The sequence below is a fragment of the Piliocolobus tephrosceles genome, chromosome 6 (genome assembly GCF_002776525.5).
Source record: "Piliocolobus tephrosceles isolate RC106 chromosome 6, ASM277652v3, whole genome shotgun sequence".
In the NCBI taxonomy this organism is placed as follows: domain Eukaryota; kingdom Metazoa; phylum Chordata; class Mammalia; order Primates; family Cercopithecidae; genus Piliocolobus; species Piliocolobus tephrosceles.
This window is the reverse complement of record NC_045439.1, coordinates 157,368,669-157,390,744: the sequence shown is the minus strand read 5'-3', so window position 1 is coordinate 157,390,744 and position 22,076 is coordinate 157,368,669. Positions and strand designations below refer to the sequence as shown.

The 22,076-nt window shown below is 48.6% G+C and overlaps 1 protein-coding gene across 1 annotated transcript; it reads left to right on the top strand.

Annotated features, from left to right (window-relative positions):
- The first annotated feature begins 8,231 nt into the window (after positions 1 to 8,231).
- Positions 8,232 to 20,640, top strand: LOC111528818 (neural Wiskott-Aldrich syndrome protein). Its single transcript, XM_023195658.1, is given in 6 exon segments — positions 8,232 to 8,263; positions 14,016 to 14,040; positions 15,382 to 15,434; positions 15,436 to 15,456; positions 19,690 to 19,798; positions 19,800 to 20,640. Coding segments are annotated over 6 exon segments (441 nt in total). The 3' UTR covers positions 20,001 to 20,640.
- Positions 20,641 to 22,076: the final 1,436 nt, after the last annotated feature.

Below are 22,076 nucleotides of genomic sequence, written 5' to 3'. Positions count from 1 at the left end.
GCTGGACCTCGGCAGGCTGTGTTCTCAACCTCAGAACAGCTTGTTTCAGCTGTTAAATGCAGTGATGTATTTAAAATTTGTATTTATCATTTACAAAGATCTAGACAAGCCGATCTCATTTTTTTTTTTTTTTTTTTTTTGAGACAGAGTCTCGCTCTGTTGCCCAGGCTGAAGTGCAATGCCATGTTCTCGGCTCACTGCAGCCTCTGCCTCCCCGGTTCAAGCAATTCTCCTGTCTCAGCCTCCCAAGTAGCTCAGATTACAGGCGCCTGCCACCACGCCAGGCTTATTTTTTGTAGTTTTAGTATAGTAGAGACGGGGTTTCGCCATGTTGGCCGGGCTGGTCTCAAACTCCTGACCTCAGGTGATCCTCCCACCTCAGCCTCACAAAGTGCTGGAATTACAGGCGCGAGTCACCGCACCTGGTCAACCTCATATTTTCTTTCTCAGTGAAGTGGGGAGGGAAACCGAGGCTCTGGAGGGAGTCCAAGGGCCTGTGTTCACATTCTCATTTTCTCCCTGCTTCACAGAAAGCAGCTCTGGGGTTCTCTAAAGTGCAGGGTTCTCAGCTGCAAAATGAGGGGATTTCACGGAAAGCATCCTCCAGGATCCAGGACTGTGCCACCATGCTGCTGACACTTTCCCCACAAAGCCTGGTTCGTGACCTCTTGAGCGTTCAGCAGCACACAGGTGCCTTCGCTGAACTGCAGGGGACGCAGCCCCCAACCTGAGCAGGGACCTTCAGAGGCCACCCTGAGATGAGGGAGCAGAAGGCAAGTGGTCACAGAAGCCCTCATGGCTGCCCCCCGGCCAGTCAGGGTACTGTGGCATCCGTGTCACAAGCACTGATCTGTTACATGAAACATCACATACATCGATGAGAACACAGAGGGTAAATAAAAAATGATGGGGCCAGGCGCAGTGGCTCCTACCTGTAATCCCAGACCTTTGGGAGGTGGAAGCAGGAGGATTGCTTGAGGCCAGTAGTTCAAGACCAGCCTGGACAACATAAAAAGACTCTATCTCTCAGGTCAGGCACAGTAGCTCACACCTGTAATCCCAGCACTTTGGGAGGCCAAGGTGGGCAGATGACTTGAGCTCAGGAGTCGAGACCAGCCTAGGCAACATGGTAAGACCCTGTCTCTACAAAAAGTACAAAAATTGCCGGGCACGGTGTCTCATGCCTGTAATCCCAGCACTTTGGGAGGCCGAGACGGGCAGATCACCTGAGGTTGGGAGTGCAAGACCAGCCTGACCAACATGGAGAAACGCCGTCTCTACTGAAAATACAAAATTATCCGGGAATGGTGGCACCTGCCCATAATCCCAGCTACTCAGGAGGCTGAAGCAGGAGAATCGCTTGAACCTGGGAGGCGGAGGTTGCAGTGAGCCGAGATCGCACCATTGTTACTCCAGCCTGGGCAACAAGAGCAAAACTCCATCTCAAAAAAAGAAAGGAAAAAAACAAGTACAAAAATTATCTGGGTGTGATGGCACGTACCTGTAGTCCCAGCTAATTGGGGGTGCTGAGGCAGAAGAATCGCTTGAGTCTGGGAGGCTGAGGCTGCCGTGAGCCGAGATTGCAACACTGCACTCTAGCCAGGTGACAAAGTAAGACCCTATCTCAAAAAAAAAAAAAAAAAAAAAAAAAAAAAAATCAACAAAAACCAAAACAACAAAAAAGGAAAGACTCCATCTCTACAAAAATAAAGTAAAAAATTTAAAAAAAATGATATTATGCCCAGGGAGGGTGGAATGGAGGACTATCAGCAAGTTGGACCACCATCAAAGACTTTAAGAGTGCCAAGGTGGTGGTCCCCATCCTATTCCCCATTTAATTCACTAGAATTTGAATCGTTAGTATCTTCCCTGCAGAGACCGCACGGATTATGGCGGATGACAGTGGACTACCGTAAACTTTCCCATGCAGTAGCTCAGTTGCAGCTGCTGTGCCACATGGAGCTTCTTCCTCGGAGCAGATGAACATAGACGTTGGTATGGGTATGTAGCTGTTGATCTGGTGAATGCCGTCTGTTCCATACCCATCAGAAGGAGGGTCAGAAGCAGGTTGCATTCACGTGTGGTGGACAAAAGCAAACATTCAGAGCTTTGCCCATGGGCTAGGTTGATTCTGCTGTCCTCTGATATAATATGGTCTTCAGGAAGGGAATGGGGCCATATGAGCTTTCCACAGAGCAGCTCCCTGGTCCATTGTGTTGGGGATATCATGGTAACCAGACCTGAAGAGCAGGAAGTGACAAGTTCTCTTGATACCACGGAAGACACAATCTCTTGAGGGTAGGAGATAAACCCTAGAAGGATTCAGGGGCCTGTCCCATTTGTAGTGTTTCTAGGAGCCCAGTAGTCTAGGGCACGATGGGCTACACTGGCAAATAAAGGGTGAGTTGTTCCACCTTGGGCTTCTAAGTCTAAGAAGAGAAAAAGCAATCAGTAGTGGGGCTTTTTGGTTTTGGAGGCATAATACTCTGCGTGTGGGAACTGCTCTGACCCATTTTTCAGTTGACACAGAAGGTTGCTAGTTTGGGCTAGTTTTGAGTGGCTCCCAGATCCGGAAGGGACTCTGCAGGCCAGAGCCCTGTTCTGCAGCCAGGCTACAGAACAAGCAGCTTTGATTCTTGGGCTAGATGAACCACAGGCAGGCTCCAGATCCTGTCATCCAACTCTGGGTATTGCCATCTCTTTCCTCATCTCACACTTCATGCCTCACGCCTCATGGTGAGCTTTCCGTGACCAGGTCACAGAGGAGGAAAAAGCCTGAGCTCAGTTCATGGATGGATCAATCCGGTATGTCAGGGCAAGACAAAGATGGATAGTACCTGCACCACAGCGCCATGCAGGGTTGCTGCATAGTCACCATCCACTGATGATGAACGTCTTCCTAATGGGCAGAGCATTCTGCGGCGCACCTGGTCATCCACTTCATGTGTCCAAGGCCTAAGGTAAAAACATCCATGGATTCATGGGCAGTGGGGAGTGGCTGGGCTTATGGTCAGGAGCCTGGGAGGAGATCAGAAGTTCAGGGACAGAAAGGCTCGGGAAAGAGGCAGTGGATAGATGTATGAGAGTGGGCACGGGGTGTGAGGATCTTTGAATCCACCCAGGGGAGGCACTGAGTAATCAAATGGGCAAGGTTACTTGGCCAGTAGATGCCAGTCCTCCTCTAAGTTTGCCACCCGACTGTTAGTGCAATGGAGGACGGAGTCATGGTGGGGGCTGTGCATGTCTGAGCTTCAATTTTAACAGGGTCTTTTATTGTTATTACTTGATGCTCTTTGCCTGTAATAAAATGCTTATGCCAAAATAGTCTTTTGTCTGATATTAATATGACACCCCCTTTCTTTGAACCCATATATGTTTTTTCCAAACTTTCATTTTCAACTGTCCTGTAATCTTGTGTTTTACAAGTCTCTCATAGCTGACCAGGCGAGGTGGCTCATGCCTGTAATCCCAGCACTTTGGGAGGCCAAGGCAGGAGGATCACTTGAGGTCAGGAGTTCGAGACCAGCCTGGCCAACATGGTGAAACCCTGTCTCTACTAAAAATACAAACATTAGCCAGATGTGATGGCAGGCGCCTGTAATCCCAGCTGTGTGGGAGGCTGAGGTGGGAGAATCACTTGAACCCAGTAGGTAGAGGTTGCAGTGAGCTGAAATCACACCACTGCATTCCGGCCTGGGCTACAGAGAGAGACTCTGTCTCAAAAAAAAAAAAAAAAAAAAAAAAAAAAGTATATAGCTGTAATTTTTAAAATCTAGTTTGATCAACTTAGTCTTTTAGCTGGAATATTCGTCCACATATATAAAGTAATTGTTTATATATTTGGATTTTAATCTAACCTATAATTATATACTTGCTTTGTATCCTTATCTTTTCTCCCTTCTTTAAGTTGACTTTTTTTTTCTTCTCCATACCCTTGCTCCAATCTTTTAGTGAACACCCTAGAATTCCAAATATAAAATTAAGAATTACAATAACTTATTAACATATACTACGAATTCTTAATATATAAGACTCTGAACTTAATACCTTTTTGCCCTCCACTCAGATAGTAGAAGGGCCTTGGAACCCATGAACTCCATGTAACTTGTGCTTGGAATATATGTTTTCTTTCTTTTTTTTTTTTTTTCTGAGATGGAGTCTTGCTCAGTTGCCCAGGCTGGAGTGCAGTGGCGCAATCGCGGCTCACTGCAAGCTCCGCCTCCTGGGTTCATGCCATTCTCCTGCCTCAACCTCCTGAGTAGCTGGTACTACAGGCGCCCGCCACTATGCCTGGCTAATTTTTTTTTTTTTTTTTTTTTGTATTTTTAGTAGAGACGGGGTTTCACCATGTTAGCCAGGATAGTCTTGATTTCCTGACCTCATGATCCACCCATCTCGGCCTCCCAAAGTGCTGGGATTACAGGCGTGAGCCACTGTGCCCCGCCAGGAATATATGTTTTCTTATCTAGAACTTTAATTCTGTTTTGGTTTTCTTAATTCCACTAGACATTATTAATACTGCTTGCTATAGTTTGAATACTTGTCCCCTCCAAAATTCATGTGAGAATTTAATCCCCAGTGTGGCAGTATTGAGACGTGGGGCCTTTAAGAGGTGCCTGGGTCATGCAGGTTCTGCTCCGATAAAAGAATTAGTCTATTCATGAATTAATGGATTAATGGGTTATCATGGGAGTGAGACTGGTGGCTTTATAAGAGGAAGAGAGACCTGAGCTAGTGCGCTTCGTCCCCTCTCCATGTGATGCCCTGAGCTGTTTTGGGACTCTGCCACGGGTCCCCACCCCAAGCAAGAAGGCCCTTGCCAGATGCGGCCCCCAACCTTGGACTTTTCAGCCTCCATAACTGAAAGAAATAAATTACTTTTCCATATAAATGATCTAGTTTCAAGTATTCTGTTCTAAGCAATAGAAAACTAAGACACTGCTTTATGCAATCAATGGTTGCTTTTATTCACCCTCTCAGTACTTCCTGTCCTTCACTCTTTCTTCCTCCTCAAACCTTCCTCTGAGATCACTTTCCTTCTCACTGAAATGCAGGAAGAGTCAGCCGGTGATGAACTCCCTCAGTCTTTATACTGTTCTTATTCTTGAAGAAACTTTTCCCTGGGTAGAAAATTCAGCCCTCTGAAACCTGCCTCCCACTTCCCTGTCTTCAGTTACCTTTGATTGAAGTACCTGGTGCAGGTGCCTCTGACTGCTGCCTGAGGTGGCTGCCTGCTGCTTCACCCTTACCCCAAGGGTGCTGGCCTTCAGAGTGGGAAGGGCCTCCACCCTGACTCCCCACCTTGGGTGGTCCCTGAGCCTCAACTCTGTCCCTTAAAGCCAAAGGGGCTTCAAAGGCCCCAATATGCTTATCCCTTTTAATGCATACTTTCCCCAGAAGCTGGCCTGGCAGCTCTTCATTATATTGCTGGTTCTTTGGCACTTTTAAGATAGTATTTTTATAGCAAATGCTGGTGAGGCTATGGAGAAAAGGAAACTCTTATACAGTATTCGTGGGAATGTAAACTAGTACAGCCACTATAGAGAACAGTACGGAGCTTCCTCAGAAACTACAAATAGCATTGCCATATAGCCAGCAATTCCACTACTGGGCATTTACCCAAAGGAAAGGAAATCAGGATATTGAGAGCACATCTGCACCCCCATGTTTATTGCAGCACTATTCACAACAGCCAAGGTATGAAATCAACCTATCTGTTTAACAACCAAGGACTGGATGAGGAAAATGTGATGTATATACACAATGGAATACTATTCAGCCATAAAAAGAAGCAAATCCTGCCATTCATGCAACGTGGATGGAACTAGAGGACATGATATTAAGAGAAACAAGGCAGGCACAGAAAGTTAAACACCACACACTCTCACGCACATGTGGAAGCTTAAAAAAGTTGATCTCATAGAAGTAAAGAGTGGAACAGAGCATACTGGAGGCTGGGAAGGGTAGGGGAAGGAGGGGCTGGGAAGAGATTTGTTAAAGGATTAAAACACTGTATCTGGGCCGGGCGCTGTGGCTCACGCCTGTAATCCCACCACTTTGGGAGGCCAAGGCAGGTGGATCACTAGAGGTTAGGAGTTCAAGACCAGCCTGGCCAATATGGTGAAATCTCCTCTCTATCTAAAATACAAAAATTAGCCAGCATGTTGGTGTGTGCCTGTAGTCCCAGCTACTCTGGAGGCTGAGACAGAAGAATGGCTTGAACCCGGGAGGGAAGGTTGCAGTGAGCTGACATTACACCACTGCCCACCAGCCTGGGTGACACAGTGAGACTGTCTCAAAACAAAACAAAACAAAAAACTACATCTGGATAGGAGGAATAAATTCTAGTGGTCTCTAGCACTGTAAGATGACTATAGTTAACTATAACATAATATATAGTTTCAAGTAGCTAGAAGGAAGATATTGAATGTTCTCAAGACAAAGAAATGATAAATATTTGAGATGATGGATATGCTAATTACCCTGATTTGATCACCATACATTACATGTATTAAAACATCACTATGTAGCCCATAAATATTTAAAATTATTACATGTCAGTTAAAAGATAAACAAAATACGAATTTTTTAAAGAACATTTTAAATGTGTTCTAACATTTCCAGTTTTTTCCAGTAGGCAGGTTTGTCTGAAGTAACCAGCTCCTTTTCCCAGACTGGGGTCCGGATGATGTCACCTCGTATTTCCTGTTACTTTTCTCTGGACACATCTGGACACAGACACATGATTTAGTCCCTATCTCATGATGAACATTTTGGATCTGGCCCTTTAAGGCAGTTTTTCTGTTGCATCTTTTCTTCCAAAGTAACTCTAACTTAGCAGTCCAACAAGTAAGGCAGAAAGAAAAAGCGAGCTCTTCAGGGTGAAGCAGGGGTGAGGGCCCAGAACTCTCTTTGCTCAGCCTACTTCCCCTACCCCTATCAGCCTTGAGCTCCTCCTGGAAACACTTGGGAGTCCCAGAACACAGCTTGAAAATCGTTACCCTAAGAACTTACTAATCAACATGAATTCACTATTGCCCGTACCCTAAGGAAATCCGAAGGGCAGTGTTGAATGCGTCCAGCCTGCTCTGCTCAGGGAAAAGAGTTGCTGAGTCTGAAGCAGAGGCTCTTCTGGCTTGGGGAAGAGGCCCTTGGTGCTGTGGGGCATACATGAATTCTCATGACCATGGCAACCACAGGGCGCCATGAACAGTTGTACAGGTTGCACACTACTCAAAGACTCCCTTGAGTCAGGAGGCAAGTGGGTTCTGAAATCTAGTGCATGCCCTACACTAGATTAGCAACAGTGGCCCTACGACCAGGATGAAATGTCATCATTGCTCCAGCCGCCTTTCTGAGCTCAGTCCCTATGCTTACTGGGCCTCTTTGTGACCCTGCAGACTCCACTGCAATTCTGACTTCAGGAAGGAGTGTCCTGGGTTGCGGGCCTAAGTATTCTAATCTAAAAGGAAACCTCCCCATGGAGCACAAGGGGACTCGGGTCTGGTTTCTGTATTTTCATCCCTTATGCTGGGGGTGGGGGGTATGACTCATCCCCTCTGGACCAAGCAGGATTCCAGGAACTGATGATCCAGCCATGGGCCCTGAAACCCCCAGGAGGCTCTTGGGAAATGCACCCAGCCTTCTTCAACCAAGCTGGTGTCTGTGTGGCCCTCCCGAGTTGGCTGGAATCCAGCCTTAAGTTTCCCTCCATCCATCTCCCACTGCTCCAGTGACAACGCTCACAATGAGAGCCAACCAACAGGGGACCAGGCTGCCAGCGAGGCTGAACGGCCCCCTCGGCCTCCTGGCCCGGCCCGTGGGGAGCTGGCAGTCGCAGTGACGGGAAAACACACATTGTTTGGGGGCGTTGCAGATACAGTACAGATTATTTTTAGCAAATTGTTCCGACTTAGTGAAAAACCTGAAAGATAGTGTTGATAATCATTCTTATTTTAGTGCCGCAGATGGCACTGCTATAATTAGACCCTTGTTTCTGGGTGATTCTGCTGTTCCCATAAGAAGACACCTTGCCTGATGCAGAAATACATCACTGAAGGTTGTCTTCATTTTTTAATTTGGGGCTCAATCTTTTCCTTTTTACCCTGAGGTATTAACAACATTTCTTGAGAAAAAAGTAAATTATTCACACGTCTCTCACGCTAATATTAGCCTGAAGATAACTGAAAGGTTTGGGGCCTCTTTGTTGTCTGATCGAGTGTCAGGCGGGTATGACCCGCGGCTCCGGGCCTCCTCCTCAGAGGTGCTTCCCGGGCCCTGAGCCAAGTCAGGCTCCCTGCAATCTCGTTTCACCCGCACTTGCCTTCAAATCGGTGTTTTCCATTTGTAATTAGTACTTATCTATGAAATACTTGGGCCGACACTTGTCCTGCTCCTGGGCCATAAGCTCCACAGGGAAGGGGCTGGAGCATTTTTGTTCGTGACATGTCCCCAGTGCCTAGAACGGAGACATCTGTGAAACGTAAGAAGGAACGGGAAAGCCACCACCGGACGTGGTGGAGGAACCTGCAGCCTCTAGCTCTGTTCTCGGTCCTCCCACCCTTGGGCTCATCATCACTGGTCAGGCCTTTGGCCAATACTTGGCCTATCTCTGTGACTTCAGTTTTCCCATCTGACGAGTGGAATTAATAAAATATGCCCAACTTACAGCAAAGAGATAGCGCAAGACTAATAAGGAACATGTAAGTGTGGTAAGACTGAAAAGGGGAAGCAGATAGGAGCCAATGATACTATTCTTGAAATTAGGATTGAAGGCCAGGTGCGGTGGCTCACACCTGTCATCTCATTCCACTTTGAGAGGCCAAGGTGGGTGGATTGCTTGATCTCGGGAGTTCGAGACTGGCCTGGGCAACATGGTGAAACCCCATCTCTACCAAAAATACAAAAATACAGCCAGACATGGTGGCACACGCCTGTAGTCCCAGCTACTCGGGAGGCTAAGGTGGGAGGATCACTTGAGCCCAGGAGGTCAAGGGTGCAATGAGCTGTGATGGCACCACTGCACTCCAGCCTGGCTGACAGAGTGAGACCCTGTCTCAAAAATAAAATAAATAAATAGATAACAATTTTTAAAAGTTATGTGTGTGTGTGTGTGTGTGTATATATATATATATAGATCGATTGTTTACAGTGAGGGACACAGACAGAAGAACTGGAATTGTGTGGATGGATAGATAGATAGATAGATAGATAGATAGATAGATAGATCGATTGTTCACAGTGAGGGATACAGACAGAAGAACTGGAATTGTGTGGATGGATAGATAGATAGATAGATAGATAGATAGATAGATAGATAGATAGATCGATAGATCACAGTGAGGGATACAGACAGAAGAACTGGAATTCCACTGACAGCCTAAGTCCCTTGGGAGCAGGTGTTTCTTCAAGACCTTATCACAGCCACAGCCTGAAGCTCAGAGTCTCTCACACAGTAGGTGCCCAATTGATGAGCTGTGCTCAGCCAGCCTTCAAGATGACCCCCAACATGACCCCCAGTGATCTTGGTTCCCAGCCTTCTCAGCCTTGTGTGGAATCCTTCCACACTGCATCTAGGACCACAGAATACAGCAGAAGTGATGACATGCCACTTTCAAGGCTGGGTTATGAAAGGCACCATGGCTTCTCTCTTGGTTATGTTCTCTGTCTGTGTTTCTCTGTCTCTCTGTTTCTATCTCTGTATGATCACTTGCTCCAGGAGAAGCCACCTCCTGAGCAGCCATTTGGAGATGCCCATGTAGAGAGGAACAGAGGCCTCCAGCCCACAGTCACATAAGAGAACATGAAAGCAGTTCCCCCACCCCAGTCTGGTCTTCAGAGACCACTGCCCCAACTGACAGCTCAACTCTAATCTCACACGTGTCCTTGACACCGAGAATAATGAGCTAAGCTGCTCCCAAATCTCTGACCCTCAGAAACTATGTGAGATATACATGTGTGTTGTTTTAAGCTGTTAAGTTCTGGGCTACTTGTTATGCAGCAATAGGTAACTAATATACCACCCACGCACATCTCTGCCTCCTGGCTCTGCTGAGCTGGGGCTAGGGTCAGCCTTCCCCTAGGCTGCCTCCAGCAGTCAAGCCCCTTCTCTGCCTCCCGCCTGTCTGGTTCCCATTTCCTCCCTCCCTTTCAGACCACCCCTCTGCCCCTCCCTCAGCAAGGGCCAGTGATGGGGCCAGCACATACCCCTATGAAGGAAAGGAAAGGGCCACAAGAACTGTGATTTCACCTGGTCCTTGAAATCTGGGGACTCATGGCTCTGTCTCCTGGCATGAGATGGAATCTTGGCCTTGCTCCCACCATATTGTCTCAGCCTCGTTTCCTGAGAGGCAGAGGCCCTCACCCAACCTCCTTTCCCCTCCATCCTTCCAATCCCACCACAAAGGAGCCATGTTACCACTTACTTTCTCCAAGCTGCCTAGGGATCATCACTCTTCTAGTCCCACCAGATGCACCTCAGCGCTGGGGGCTGGATTCTTCTGTGGGCCATTTCCCACCAACAAATGCAACTGCCACAGCTTAGCAGGAGTTCCTGCAGAAGAGAGAAAAGCCCTGCTGGCTTCTCACATCCAGGATGTCTGCCTCCAGTTGCCCACTGGATGGAAACTTCTTCCATTTCTTAAAGACTCAAACTCCCCAGAGTCTCCTGGCCCCCCTGCTGCTGACTGCCCTCACTCCTGCACACGCATCCCATTCTCCAAAGAGCTCACAATGGCGGCCAGCAACTGGCAGGGCTGCCTCTTCCTTTCCTTATTAATTTTGTGTCTTTAGAAAAGTGATGCACACGTGCAGTGTACAGTCCAAACAGTTATGCAGCATTCTCTTCCTGTCTCCCTCATTCCAGAGTCCAGGGGCCACCACTTTCCTTCTTTAAATCTGCTTCTGAAAACATAAGGAGATATGGCTATTTTTATTTATCATATTTTGACATTATTTGTTGATTTTCTACCATAAGAGTGGTGATTTGACACTTGCTATTCACTGTATTTCCACTTTCCTCCCCCACCCATCATCCCAACATATCTTTAGATCATAATTTTGGGTTAATAATCAGTGTTTACCTTACTAGGACTATCAAACTGTATTAATTGCAGAGGCCAATAGTGTGCAATGAGCTTGTTCCTTTCTCATTATCCACTCCTGTCGCCTGCACCAGAGGAAAATGCTTCCTTCTATCAGGTCGTCCATGTCCTTAAGGCTAACTTTCCCCCAAATACTTCCACATTTCTGCCAAACACCTATCAACAACTGCTTCAGACTCTAACACATCCCATAGGCTGGCAGTCCCCCCTTCCTTGGAGGCCTTCTTCCCAGGGCCCTCTGACTTCCTGTTCTGTTGTTACAAACTATTACCTTGGGGCCTCTCTTGGCCTGCCCGTTGGGCTAGGTCCTGCTTCCTGCACCCCAGGTTCTCCCGTCTCTTGGTTTACTTGCTTGTTTGGGTGGCATGCATCCTCCAGTATCTCCTGAGGCAAAGGTTTTAAAGATGTTGCATGCCTAGAAATGCAGTTATACTATTTTATACTTGAAAAATAATTTGGAAAGATACAGAAATTTAGGTGGAAAATAATTTTCCATCAAAATTTCAAAGGCATTTTTCCATTGTCACCTGTCTTCCAGTGCTGCCATTGTGAAGTCTAATGTCATTTCATCCTTACATCTTTGTGTGTATTGTTCTTCTCCCCTGCAACCTCTAGCTTACAAGGCTTTCTCTTCATCCTGAATGCTTTCAGATTGTATGGTGATACGCCTTGGTGTAGAATTCTAAAATGATGGCCCTTAACAGGCTCTTTCCATTCAGAGGCTCCCATCTTTCACTTGGTAATTTTCTTGTATTATTCATTTGAAAATGTCTCACCCGGCCGGGCGCGGTGGCTCAAGCCTGTAATCCCAGCACTTTGGGAGGCCGAGACGGGCGGATCACGAGGTCAGGAGATCGAGACCATCCTGGCTAACACGGTGAAACCCCGTCTCTACTAAAAACTATAAAAAACTAGCCGGGCGAGGTGGCGGCGCCTGTAGTCCCAGCTACCCGGGAGGCTGAGGCAGGAGAATGGCGTGAACCCGGGAGGCGGAGCTTGCAGTGAGCTGAGATCCGGCCACAGCACTCCAGCCTGGGTGACAGAGCGAGACTCCGTCTCAAAAAAAAAAAAAAAAAAGAAAATGTCTCACCCTTGTCTCTGGTCTCACCTTTTGTAACTCTAATTAGTGGAACCCCGAATCATCTGATTGACATGCTAGTTGTCTTTGGTGTCTTATTGTCAATCTCTTTGTCTTTTTTCTAGCAATTTTCTTGACTCCACCTTCTGTCCTATTTATTAAATGTCCTCTTTCTTGTGCTTTGATGATCCCTTTTGGCTAGAATGCCAGTCTGTGTGTGTGTGTGTGTGTGTGTGTGTGTGGTCTTGCTCTGTTGCCCATGTTGGAGTGCAGTGGCGTGATCTCAGCTCACTGCAACCTCCACCTCCCGGGTTCAAGTGATTCTCCTGTCTCAACCTCCTCAGCAGCTGGACTACAGGCATGGGCCACCATGACCGGCTAATTTTTGTATTTTAAGTAGAGATGGGGTTTCACCAAGTTGGCCAGGCTGGTCTCAAACTCCTGACTTTGGGTGATCTGCCCACCTCGGCCTCCCAAAGTGCTGGGATTACAGGCATGAGCCACCGCGCCTGGCCTACAATGCCAATCTTGTTTCCTGGATGCAATCTACTCTGTCAGCTCCCAAGAATGTGACTGATAGGGGCTTCATGTTAAGCTTTGCTCTGCCCCTTCTCTCTGCTTCCTCCGAGTGCCTCTTCCCTACGTGTTGCTGGTTGTGCTCCATGTTGGCTGCTTCACTCCTGTGTTCAATGACCACTGACAGTTGGTTCATCTCCAAGGGCACAGTCCTGAAGAGCTCACTGAAGACTTCTTGCTGGCAGGGGATGATTTTAGACTGGTGGCTATAGCAGATTCTTTTTTGGGCAACCCTCACCTGCAAACATGTTTAGATCTCCTCTTGAGGGACATGTGCCCTGCCTGGGGCATGTGGGTCATGCTGCCAGCTTCCTGGGAGTAGAGTCGGGAGGGGGTCTTGGGGATCTCCTCAGTGTAGGCGAAGTCTTTCTTCTTATACCTCGACCCCTTTTTAGTCCAGAACCCCACCTGTGCCTTCTGCTGTCCTTCAGTCCCTGAGCCTAGAGCCGCCTCTCTACACTTCCCCAAAGAACCAACTTCCAGGCTTGTCTGAGGCATGCCGTGGAAGGAACCTGGGATCTCAATGGCTTCCCAGAGTGCGGATCAAGCCCTCTGGTTTGGCCCCCACTGCTCCTGCCCCATGGCCTCTGTAGTGCCAGCTGCCTCCATTTGCCCAGGCTTCTAGGTCGGGCATAGCAGCATCCTCCCTCCTTGCCTTCACCTGTCCTTGGGTCCTAGCTTCGTCCCATCTGCTCCCCTCACTCACATCTCAGTCTACCTATCAGGAAAATGGGGATAACAGTGGTTCCCACCTCCTGGGATTGCTGTGAAGAACCAATGAGCTCAGGGTGCTGTCATCATCGCCAAGATGGAAATAACCTGGGCAGCCCCTCCGGCAAGCCCTGTCCCCAGCATGTGTTCTGTTCTGCTCACACAAACCCAGAAAGAGGAGCCAGCCAGGGGACAGTATGAAACGCACGTGCTGAGCGTGCAGAGCCAGGAACTCTGTTCCCTGCACGCGCTCCAGGCCCTGCCAATGGCGCATGACCAGTCACCAGCCAAGCATGGTGCTGAGAACGCATGTGGCTTCCCTGAGACTTTGCTCGGTCCCCTCCCTCCACACCCACGGAAAGAGGTGTGCACACATGCAAAATAGCAATAATAATAGCATGAGATAGCAGCTGAGACCTGTGCGGCGGATGACAGTTTGAAAGAAGGATGAGCAGGCTCTCTGCCATCTGCCCGCCGACTTTTCAAGTTACTTTTACCCACCTTCAAAATTACATCTGCTTTTCGCAAGAATTACTGATGTGATAAAGAGGAGTGTTCATCATGCAAGGGCAGGTAAGTTGCTCTGTGCCACTGGGGGTTTAACCCTTAAAAGCAGAGGGGTTTCCCTTCAGCTGCTGCAGGATCCTGGTCGAAGGCGGCACAGATGACATGAAAACCCAGGGAGCCATGCCTGCTGCTGGGATCTGGGCTCACCCACCTCCCGCCCCTACCCAAAACTGTCAGGACACGAAGCCTTGCCTGGAGCCTCAAATGCCCAGGGGCTTGGCCAGGCCACAGACTGTGCAGTGGAATGTATGCACACTGCCTGCTTCATCCCACAGCTGTGCCTGCCATAGGTTACCCAGCAGCAGTGGGCACGCGCAATTCAGCTGAATTCAGGGAAGCCAGCAAGTGCTGGGGAATTTCAATGGATGACCTCAGCATGGTTAGGTGTCTGTTTAGAAAAATATACATGGCCAGGTGTGGTGGCTCACGCCTGTAATCCCAGCACTTTGGGAGGCCAAGGCGGGTAGGTCACAAGGTCAAGAGTTCTAGACCATCCTGGCCATCATGGTGAAACCCTGTCTCTACTAAAAATGCAAAAATTAGCTGGGCTTGGTGGTGCACACATGTAATCCCAGCTACTCATGAGGCTGAGGCAAGAGAATCGCTTGAACCTGTGAGGCAGAGGTTGCAGTGAGCTGAGATGGCACCACTGCACTCCAGCTTGGCAACAGAGCAAGACTCCCTCTCAAAAAAAAAAAAAAAAAAGTAAGAGAAAACTACACACTTAGGAGGGCAAGGCAGGTGGATCACTTGAGGTCAGGAGTTCAAGACCAGCCTGGCCAACATGGTGAAACTCTGTCTGTCTCCATTAAAAATACAAAAATTAGCTGGGTGTGGTGGTGCACGCCCGTAGTTCCAGCTACTCAGGAGGCTGAGGCAGGAGAAACACTTGAAACCGGGAGATGGAGGGTCCAGTGAGCAAAGATTGGGCCACTGCACTCCAGCCTGGGCGACAGAGCAAGACTCCGTGTCCAAAAAAAAAAAAAAAGCAAACAACAACAACAAAAAAACACTTAATGTACATGATGTGGTAGAAGAAAAGCACTTATTAGTGAGAATCACCGCCTTCTCCTAAGAAGAGAGTGTCCCCTACTGCAGAGTGCTTTGCTTCTTAATCAGGCTCAGGAGGGAGGGCCTGAGGCCACTGAGACCATGCCTGGAACAAGGAGGCAGACAGCCAGGCTGGTGACTACAGAGGGCCACCCACACACAGGGGGTGGAGCCAGCACCTCTGTGCTCTGCCTGTGAAGTGGCTGGCAGTCCTTCCCAGGGGGGTGTGAGCTGAGGTGTCCTGGGTACACCAGCTAGCCCACGGCACAGAGCCTGCCTGTTGGTCTCTACCCACAGGGGATCCCCTGCTGCTCCAGCATCAGATTTGGGACGCCCCCCTTGCCCCAACCAGAGGGCATCAGCGATGCCTAGGTAAGTGCTCATCTTAGGGACAAGTAAGAACATAATCAATTGCAGAAATGTCTGCAGATCTGGCAGGCTCTGCCTCTGCTGCCCCAGGCAGACCTTAGCCCAGGGCACCCGTCCTGGTGCTGCGCTGGCTGTGTTGTGGATCTGCCTCTCCAGGGCTGGCCTTGTAGACCCTGACCCAGGGAGTAGCTGGGCTGGCCCCACTTACAACCAGCAGCAGGCAAGGGTGGGACAGAGCCAGACTGCAGCCTTCCCCAGGCGTGGCTTTGACTGGTTTAAAAAACTTAAAATGGTGGGGCGTGGTGGTCCACCCCTGTAATCCCAGCACTTTGGGAGGCCAAGGTGGGTGGATCACCTGAGGTCAGGAGTTCAAAACAAGCTTGGCCAACATGGTGAAACCCCATCTCTACTAAAAATTCAAAAATTAGCTGAGTATGGTGGCAGATGCCTGTAATCCTGGTTGCTCAGAAGGCTGAGGCCTGAAAATTGCTTGAACTCAGGAGGCGGAGGTTGCAGTGAGTGGAGATTGCACCACTGCACCACAGCCTGGTCGACAGAGTGAGACTCCGTCTCAAAAAAACCCAAAAAAACAAAAGAACTAAAAATGTCCTTCATGCTTGGAGTCAAACATTCAAACAGAATAAAGGAGACAATGGGAATGCTACCTACCCCAGACCCCAGGTCTCTTACCTGGCGGTCTCAGTCAGCTCAGGCCACTACGAAAAAGGACCGCAGACTGGGTGGCTTATAAATAGCAGGCATTTATTTCTCCTAGTTCTGGAGGCTGGAAGTCCCAGATCAAGGTGCCAGTATAGTTGGGTCCTGGGGAGGGCTCTCTTCAGGTTGCAGATGGCCACATGGCAGAGAAACAGGAAGAGAGCTTGGGGTCTCCATCCTCTTGACCTAACCTCTCAAGGGTCCCACCTCCTAATGCCATCGCACTGGGGCTGATAATTTCTACATATGAACTTGCGGGGAGGAGTACAGAAACGTTTAGTTCATAGCACCAGAGGAAACCCAGAGAAAACACGCAAATGTTCCATGTTCTATGCATCCTACCAGGAATTTCTGTGTGCACACACACATACACTCATTCGAACAAATGAGATGAGTCTATACACATACCCTCTAGCTTCCTCTTTTTCATGAAACAGTATACTCTGAAGATTGCTGCATTTCACAGACCTAAATATACCTCCTTCTTTTTTTTTGTTTTAGACGGAGTTTCACTCTGAAATTTCACTCGGAGCTGCCGAGGCTGGAGTGCAATGGTGTGATCTCGGCTCACCGTAACCTCCGCCTTCCAGGTTCAAGTGAGTCTCCTGCCTCAGGCTCCCGAGTGGCCAAGATTACAGGCGCCCGCTATCACGCCCGGCTAGTTTTTGCATTTTTAGCACAGATGGGGTTTCACCATGTTGGTCAGGCTGGTCTCGAACTCCTGACTTCAAGTGATCCACCTGCCTCAGCCTCCCAAAGTGCTGGGATTACACCATGAGAGCCACCACGCCCAGCCACCGCCCTCTTTTTCAATGACTGCATGGTAATGCAGACCTGACCTAGGGATGTGAGGTAATTAATCTTGATAGTTCTTAAGTTGTTCCTATCCTTTTCTAATCACTGCAATGCTTTGATGAGCTTCTCTATTACATGTCTTGACAAGACTGTGAAGTGGGCTTGCTGGGCCAGAGCACATATGCGTGCAGTTCTGGTAAATGTGACTACATTCCCCCATGGAGCATGTCCCTTCGCTCACTCGAAAGGCCATTGTCAACGTTTGGAACTTGCTGATCTGATAGTGGAAAGTAGGATCTCATTGATATTTCAGTTTGCATTTCTCTTATTGTGATAACACTCAGCATATTTTTAAATGTTTAGAGGTATTTTTCTTTTCTGTGAAGGATTTCTTCCCGTTGCCCATTTTTCAATTCAGTTGTTGGATTTCTTTCTTTGATTTACAGTGGCCCTTTGCCTATGCATATGATTCTGTTTTCACGTAGACTTAAGTATACCTTATTCTTTTTCATGACTGCAGGGTAAATTCCATCTTAGGACTGTGCCATTTTTTTTTCTATTTATCTTGTTTTTTTTAACTTTAAGCAGGATGTTTTCTGCCATGCAGATATATTTTTTTCTTATCTGGTAGAATAAACCAATTATGTTGCTTATGGCCACAGGGTTTTGCAAGATCATTAAAGAGTTCAACCCTCTCCAAGATTACAGTTGTGTGTGTGTATGTGTGTTTGAGACAGAGTCTTGTTCTGTCACCCAGGCTGGACTGCAGTGGCACAATCGTGGCTCACTGCAGCCTCCACTTCCTGGGTTCAAGCAATCCTCCTGCCTCAGCCTCCTGAGTAGCTGGGACTGCAAGCACGCCACCATGCCCAGCTGACTTTTGTATTTTCAGCACAGTAGGAATTTCATCATGTTGGTTGGGCTGATCTCAAACTTCTGACCTCAAATGATCTGACCGCCTTGGCCTCCCAAAGTGCTGGGATTACAGGCTTGAGTCACCGCGCCTGGCCAACAGTTGTTTTTTCGTTTTAATCATTTTTTTCCGGTATTTTTTTGGTTTCCATCTTTGATCCATCAGGCTTCTTCTGGAGGGAGTGGGCCAGCATGACTCCATAAAGCCACATCCCCAATATAGTAAAAGGCTGTCTAGAAGGCTGTCTGGGCCCCAGCTTTGCACCCTATGGTCAGGTCACTGTGTCTGGGTGGAATTGTCCCCTAAACACAGTCCCACTGAGAGGTGAAGCCAACGGGACTTCCTGGGTCCAGTGGGGAGTTGGAGAACTTTTGTGTCTTACAAGAGGATTGTAAAACGAACCAATCAGTGCTCTGTAGCTAGCAAGGGATTGTAAAATGCACCACTCAGCGCTCTGTAAAAACTCAACCAATCAGTGCTCTGTAGCTAGCAAGCGGTTTGTAAAGTGCACCAACCAGCGCTCTGTAACATGGACCAATCAGCAGAATTCTAAAACTAACCAATCCCGGCTAGGATTGAGAAAAGGGCATTCTGATAGTGCAGGAACAGGACACGGGAGGGTACAAATAAGGGAATAAAAGCTGGCCTCCCCCCTCCCCCAAGCCAGCAGGAGCAACCTGCTCCGGTCTTCTTCCGTGCTGTGGAAGCTTTGTTCTTTTGCTCTTCACAGTAACTCTTGCTGCTGCTCACCCTTTGGGTCCTTGCCATCTTTGAGAGCTATAACACCGGGAAGGGCCGGGGTTCCATTCTTGAAATCAGCGAGAGCACGAACCCACCGGAAGGAACCAACTCCGAACACACCGCTTGCTCCTATTACAAGCACGTTCTCAGAGCTGGGAACTGGGCTCAGGCTGGCTTCCAATTGCTGGGCTCAGGCTATTCAAAATGGAGTTGCTCTGGTTCAAATGCCTCGGACAGGTGCGGAGGGAGGGTGGTGAGTGGAGCCCACCCACCACCAAGTCACACGCACCCACACTCCTCCTGAATCGTATTTTCTAGGCATTTTATTAATTTAATCCCCACAACAACGAGCTGCGGAGGTTGCTTCTCTCTCAGATTTCTGCACATCCTCTGTACTTGTAAGATTTGGGGGAACAAGTCAAGTTGCACAAGCTAATCCCTGAAAGGTGAGCCCCACAGCCCCGCAGCCCTCTCCCAGAGCCGTGGCCTGGATGCCAGGTCCCCGACAAATGCTGGCTCCACGGCAGCTGCCATCACTTCCCTGCAGAAGTGCCAGTCCGCAGGGCAACCCCGAGGTCCTCGTGCGGGTGACCAGCTGTGGCACGGCCAGTGCGGCCCAGGGAGGGAGGGGCTGGGCTGCCCCTCAGGTGTCTCGCGAGGGCCCTTGGCAGCTCCAGCTGAGGGTTTGCATGTGAGAAGGTCGGGAAGTGCTGCTGCTTACAGGGTTGCCTTCAATTATTTCAGCTGCACCGAGGTATTTCAAAGTCAGACCAAATAAACATTTGCATCTAAAAAAGGCGAAACAGGGTCATTTGAAATAGAGAAGAAAGCCTTTCCCATATCCGGAGGGTGTGGCCCGACGTTCCAGAGCAGCGGCAAGGGTTCGCTCTGGTTTTGTGCCTGTGCCAGGGCACCTAGCCCAGCCTCTGCTTCAGGAGGGAAATTATTTTCTGTTAAATCAAATGTGTGGCGACCTAAGTTTCCTTCCCCTGATTTGCTCCGTGGTCACCCTGGCCCTCCTGCTGCTGTCCGGTCCACATCTTTAAAGGGCTCTCTGTGCTTTTCCTAAGAAGGGGACCACAACATACTCGACAGTATCCACCGGTCTTACCCAAGGCAGGAGGAAGGGCGGCACCCCCAAACTCCCAGGCCGCCTGCAGCACCCTCCCTGCACCCACCCTCCGCCTCTGGGGAGCATCCTGCCACCGCCCGCCCCCCCCCACACCAGCCCCCGCCTTCTCACTCTTGGCCAGGCGCTCTGGAGACGTCTGAGAGCCAGGATTTTCCTGAAGAGTCAGGATTGGAAGGTTGGAAGGCGGTGAGGGCATCAGGTTTTTTCTTCCCTTTTCTTCTAGCAATTACGCCCCCGCGGCTAAATTAAACTCCCATCGGCTAAATTAGGCCCAAAGGGAGAGGCACCTGCTGCTAAGCTGTGTGTGTTGTCCCCCTAGGACTTCCATCCATTGCTGAGCTCCTGACGACAATAGCAGACGACAGGTGGCACTCTGATCCCACCTGGCTTACAGGTGCTGTCACACAGGTACGCCTTCTTGTGGATCATCAGTCACCATTTGCCTCTCGCAACAACCCTGTCCTGGAGGAAGGTCCTTGCCGACACCCGCCCCTCCCCACCCTTAAGGCTCCCTTGCTCATTCATTCAACCATTGTTTACATTTCGTTCAGGACTGCTGACTAACACTTTCAAGCACAGCGGACCCTTGAACAACGCAGGTGCAAACTGTGCGGGTCCACCCACAGGGAGGCTTTTCAATCAGTTATACAGGCCAGAGTGTCCCTGCCTCTCCTGCCTCCCTTCCCACCTCCTCCACATCTTCCTCTCTGCCACCCTGAGGCATCAAGACCAGCCCCTCCTCCTCAGCCACTCAACGTGAAGATAACTAGGATGAAGACTTTTACGATAATGCACTTCCACTTAGTAAATACTTTCTCTTATGATGGTAATGACATTTTATTTTCCCTAGCTTAGTTTATTGTAAGAATACTATATAAATACATATACAGAGTATGTGTTAACTGATTTTTTAATGTTACCAGTAAGGCTTCCAGTTAATAGTAGGCTATTTGTTAGTTAAGTTTGGAGGAAGCCTGAAGTTATACAAGGGTTTCTGACTGCGAGAGGGCTTGGCTCTCCAACCATCACATTGTTCAAGGTTCAACTGCACCTCTCCTACCCACCTCCCCCGCCATCTGATGGAGTAAGATAAATATAAAAACACTTAGAAGCCCTTGAAAACCAGGAAAAATGCCACCGACAGACCAGAACATTGGAGAATTTCTGGAAGATATAAAGCAGAGGAGATCAGATTCTGGGTGAAACGCAATAGAGCCAATGGCATGCAGGTGGGAGACCATCTTACAAACTCTCAAGTCTGGAAATGGGGTAGGGTGGGGGCAGTGGAGAAGGAATGACTCATGGAGCCTGGATGGGGTAATCACACAAAGGGCTACCCAGGTGGCTGAGGCAGTGTCCTGCCTGCCTCAGGGTAAAGTCTGAGTGCAGCATTCAGACTGAAGACAAAGATGCACCAGGAGCCTCCAGAGCCAACACTGGCCCAAAGAGAGAAGCAGGGGACTGCCCAGGTGACTGCCAGGCACCATCAGCCACACTGACAGGGAGAGTGGCCCAGATCAGAGGCCCAGGAAGGCACTCTGCCTTTGCAACCTCCTGGCCTGTCTCCATGACCACAAGTGCCCAGTGGTGCCAGGGTTGTCAGACAGTGGCGGTTTAGTTGTGTGCAAGAACTACTACGCACAGCAAGAATGATTGGTTGAGACCAACAGATCGCAAACACACTGCACTCAGGAACCCTTCACCCTCTTAGAAATGGCTGAGGGTTTCAGTGGGCTTTCATTCATACGAGTTTTATTTATTGATATTTATGGTAGTAGAAGTTCAAGTGGAAAAATTTTTCAATATTCATTTATTTTAAAAATTAATAATGGCATGTTAACATAAATAACACTTATACAGGCTGTGTGCAGTGGCTCACGCCTGTAATGCCAGCACTTTGGGAGGCCGAGGTGGGCAGATCCCCTGAGGTCAGGAGTTGGAGACCAGCCTGGCCAACATGGTGAAACCCATCTCCACCAAAAATACAAAAATTAGCTGGGTGTGGTGGCGCCCACTTGTAATCCCAGCTACTCGGGAGGCTGAGGCAGGAGAATTGCTTGAACCTGGGAGGCAGAGGTTGCAGTGAGCTGAGATTGTGCCACTGCACTCCAGCCTGAGTGACAGAGTAAGACTCCATCTCAAAAAAAAAAAAAAAAGCAAAAAGCAAATAGCTACATTTTTTCTAAAAATAGTTTAGTAAGAAGAGTGACACCATTATACATATGTGTGTGTGTGTGTATACACACACATGTATATATATTATATATTATATATTATATATATATATTTTTAGACAGAGTTTTGCTCTGTCACCTAGGCTGGAGT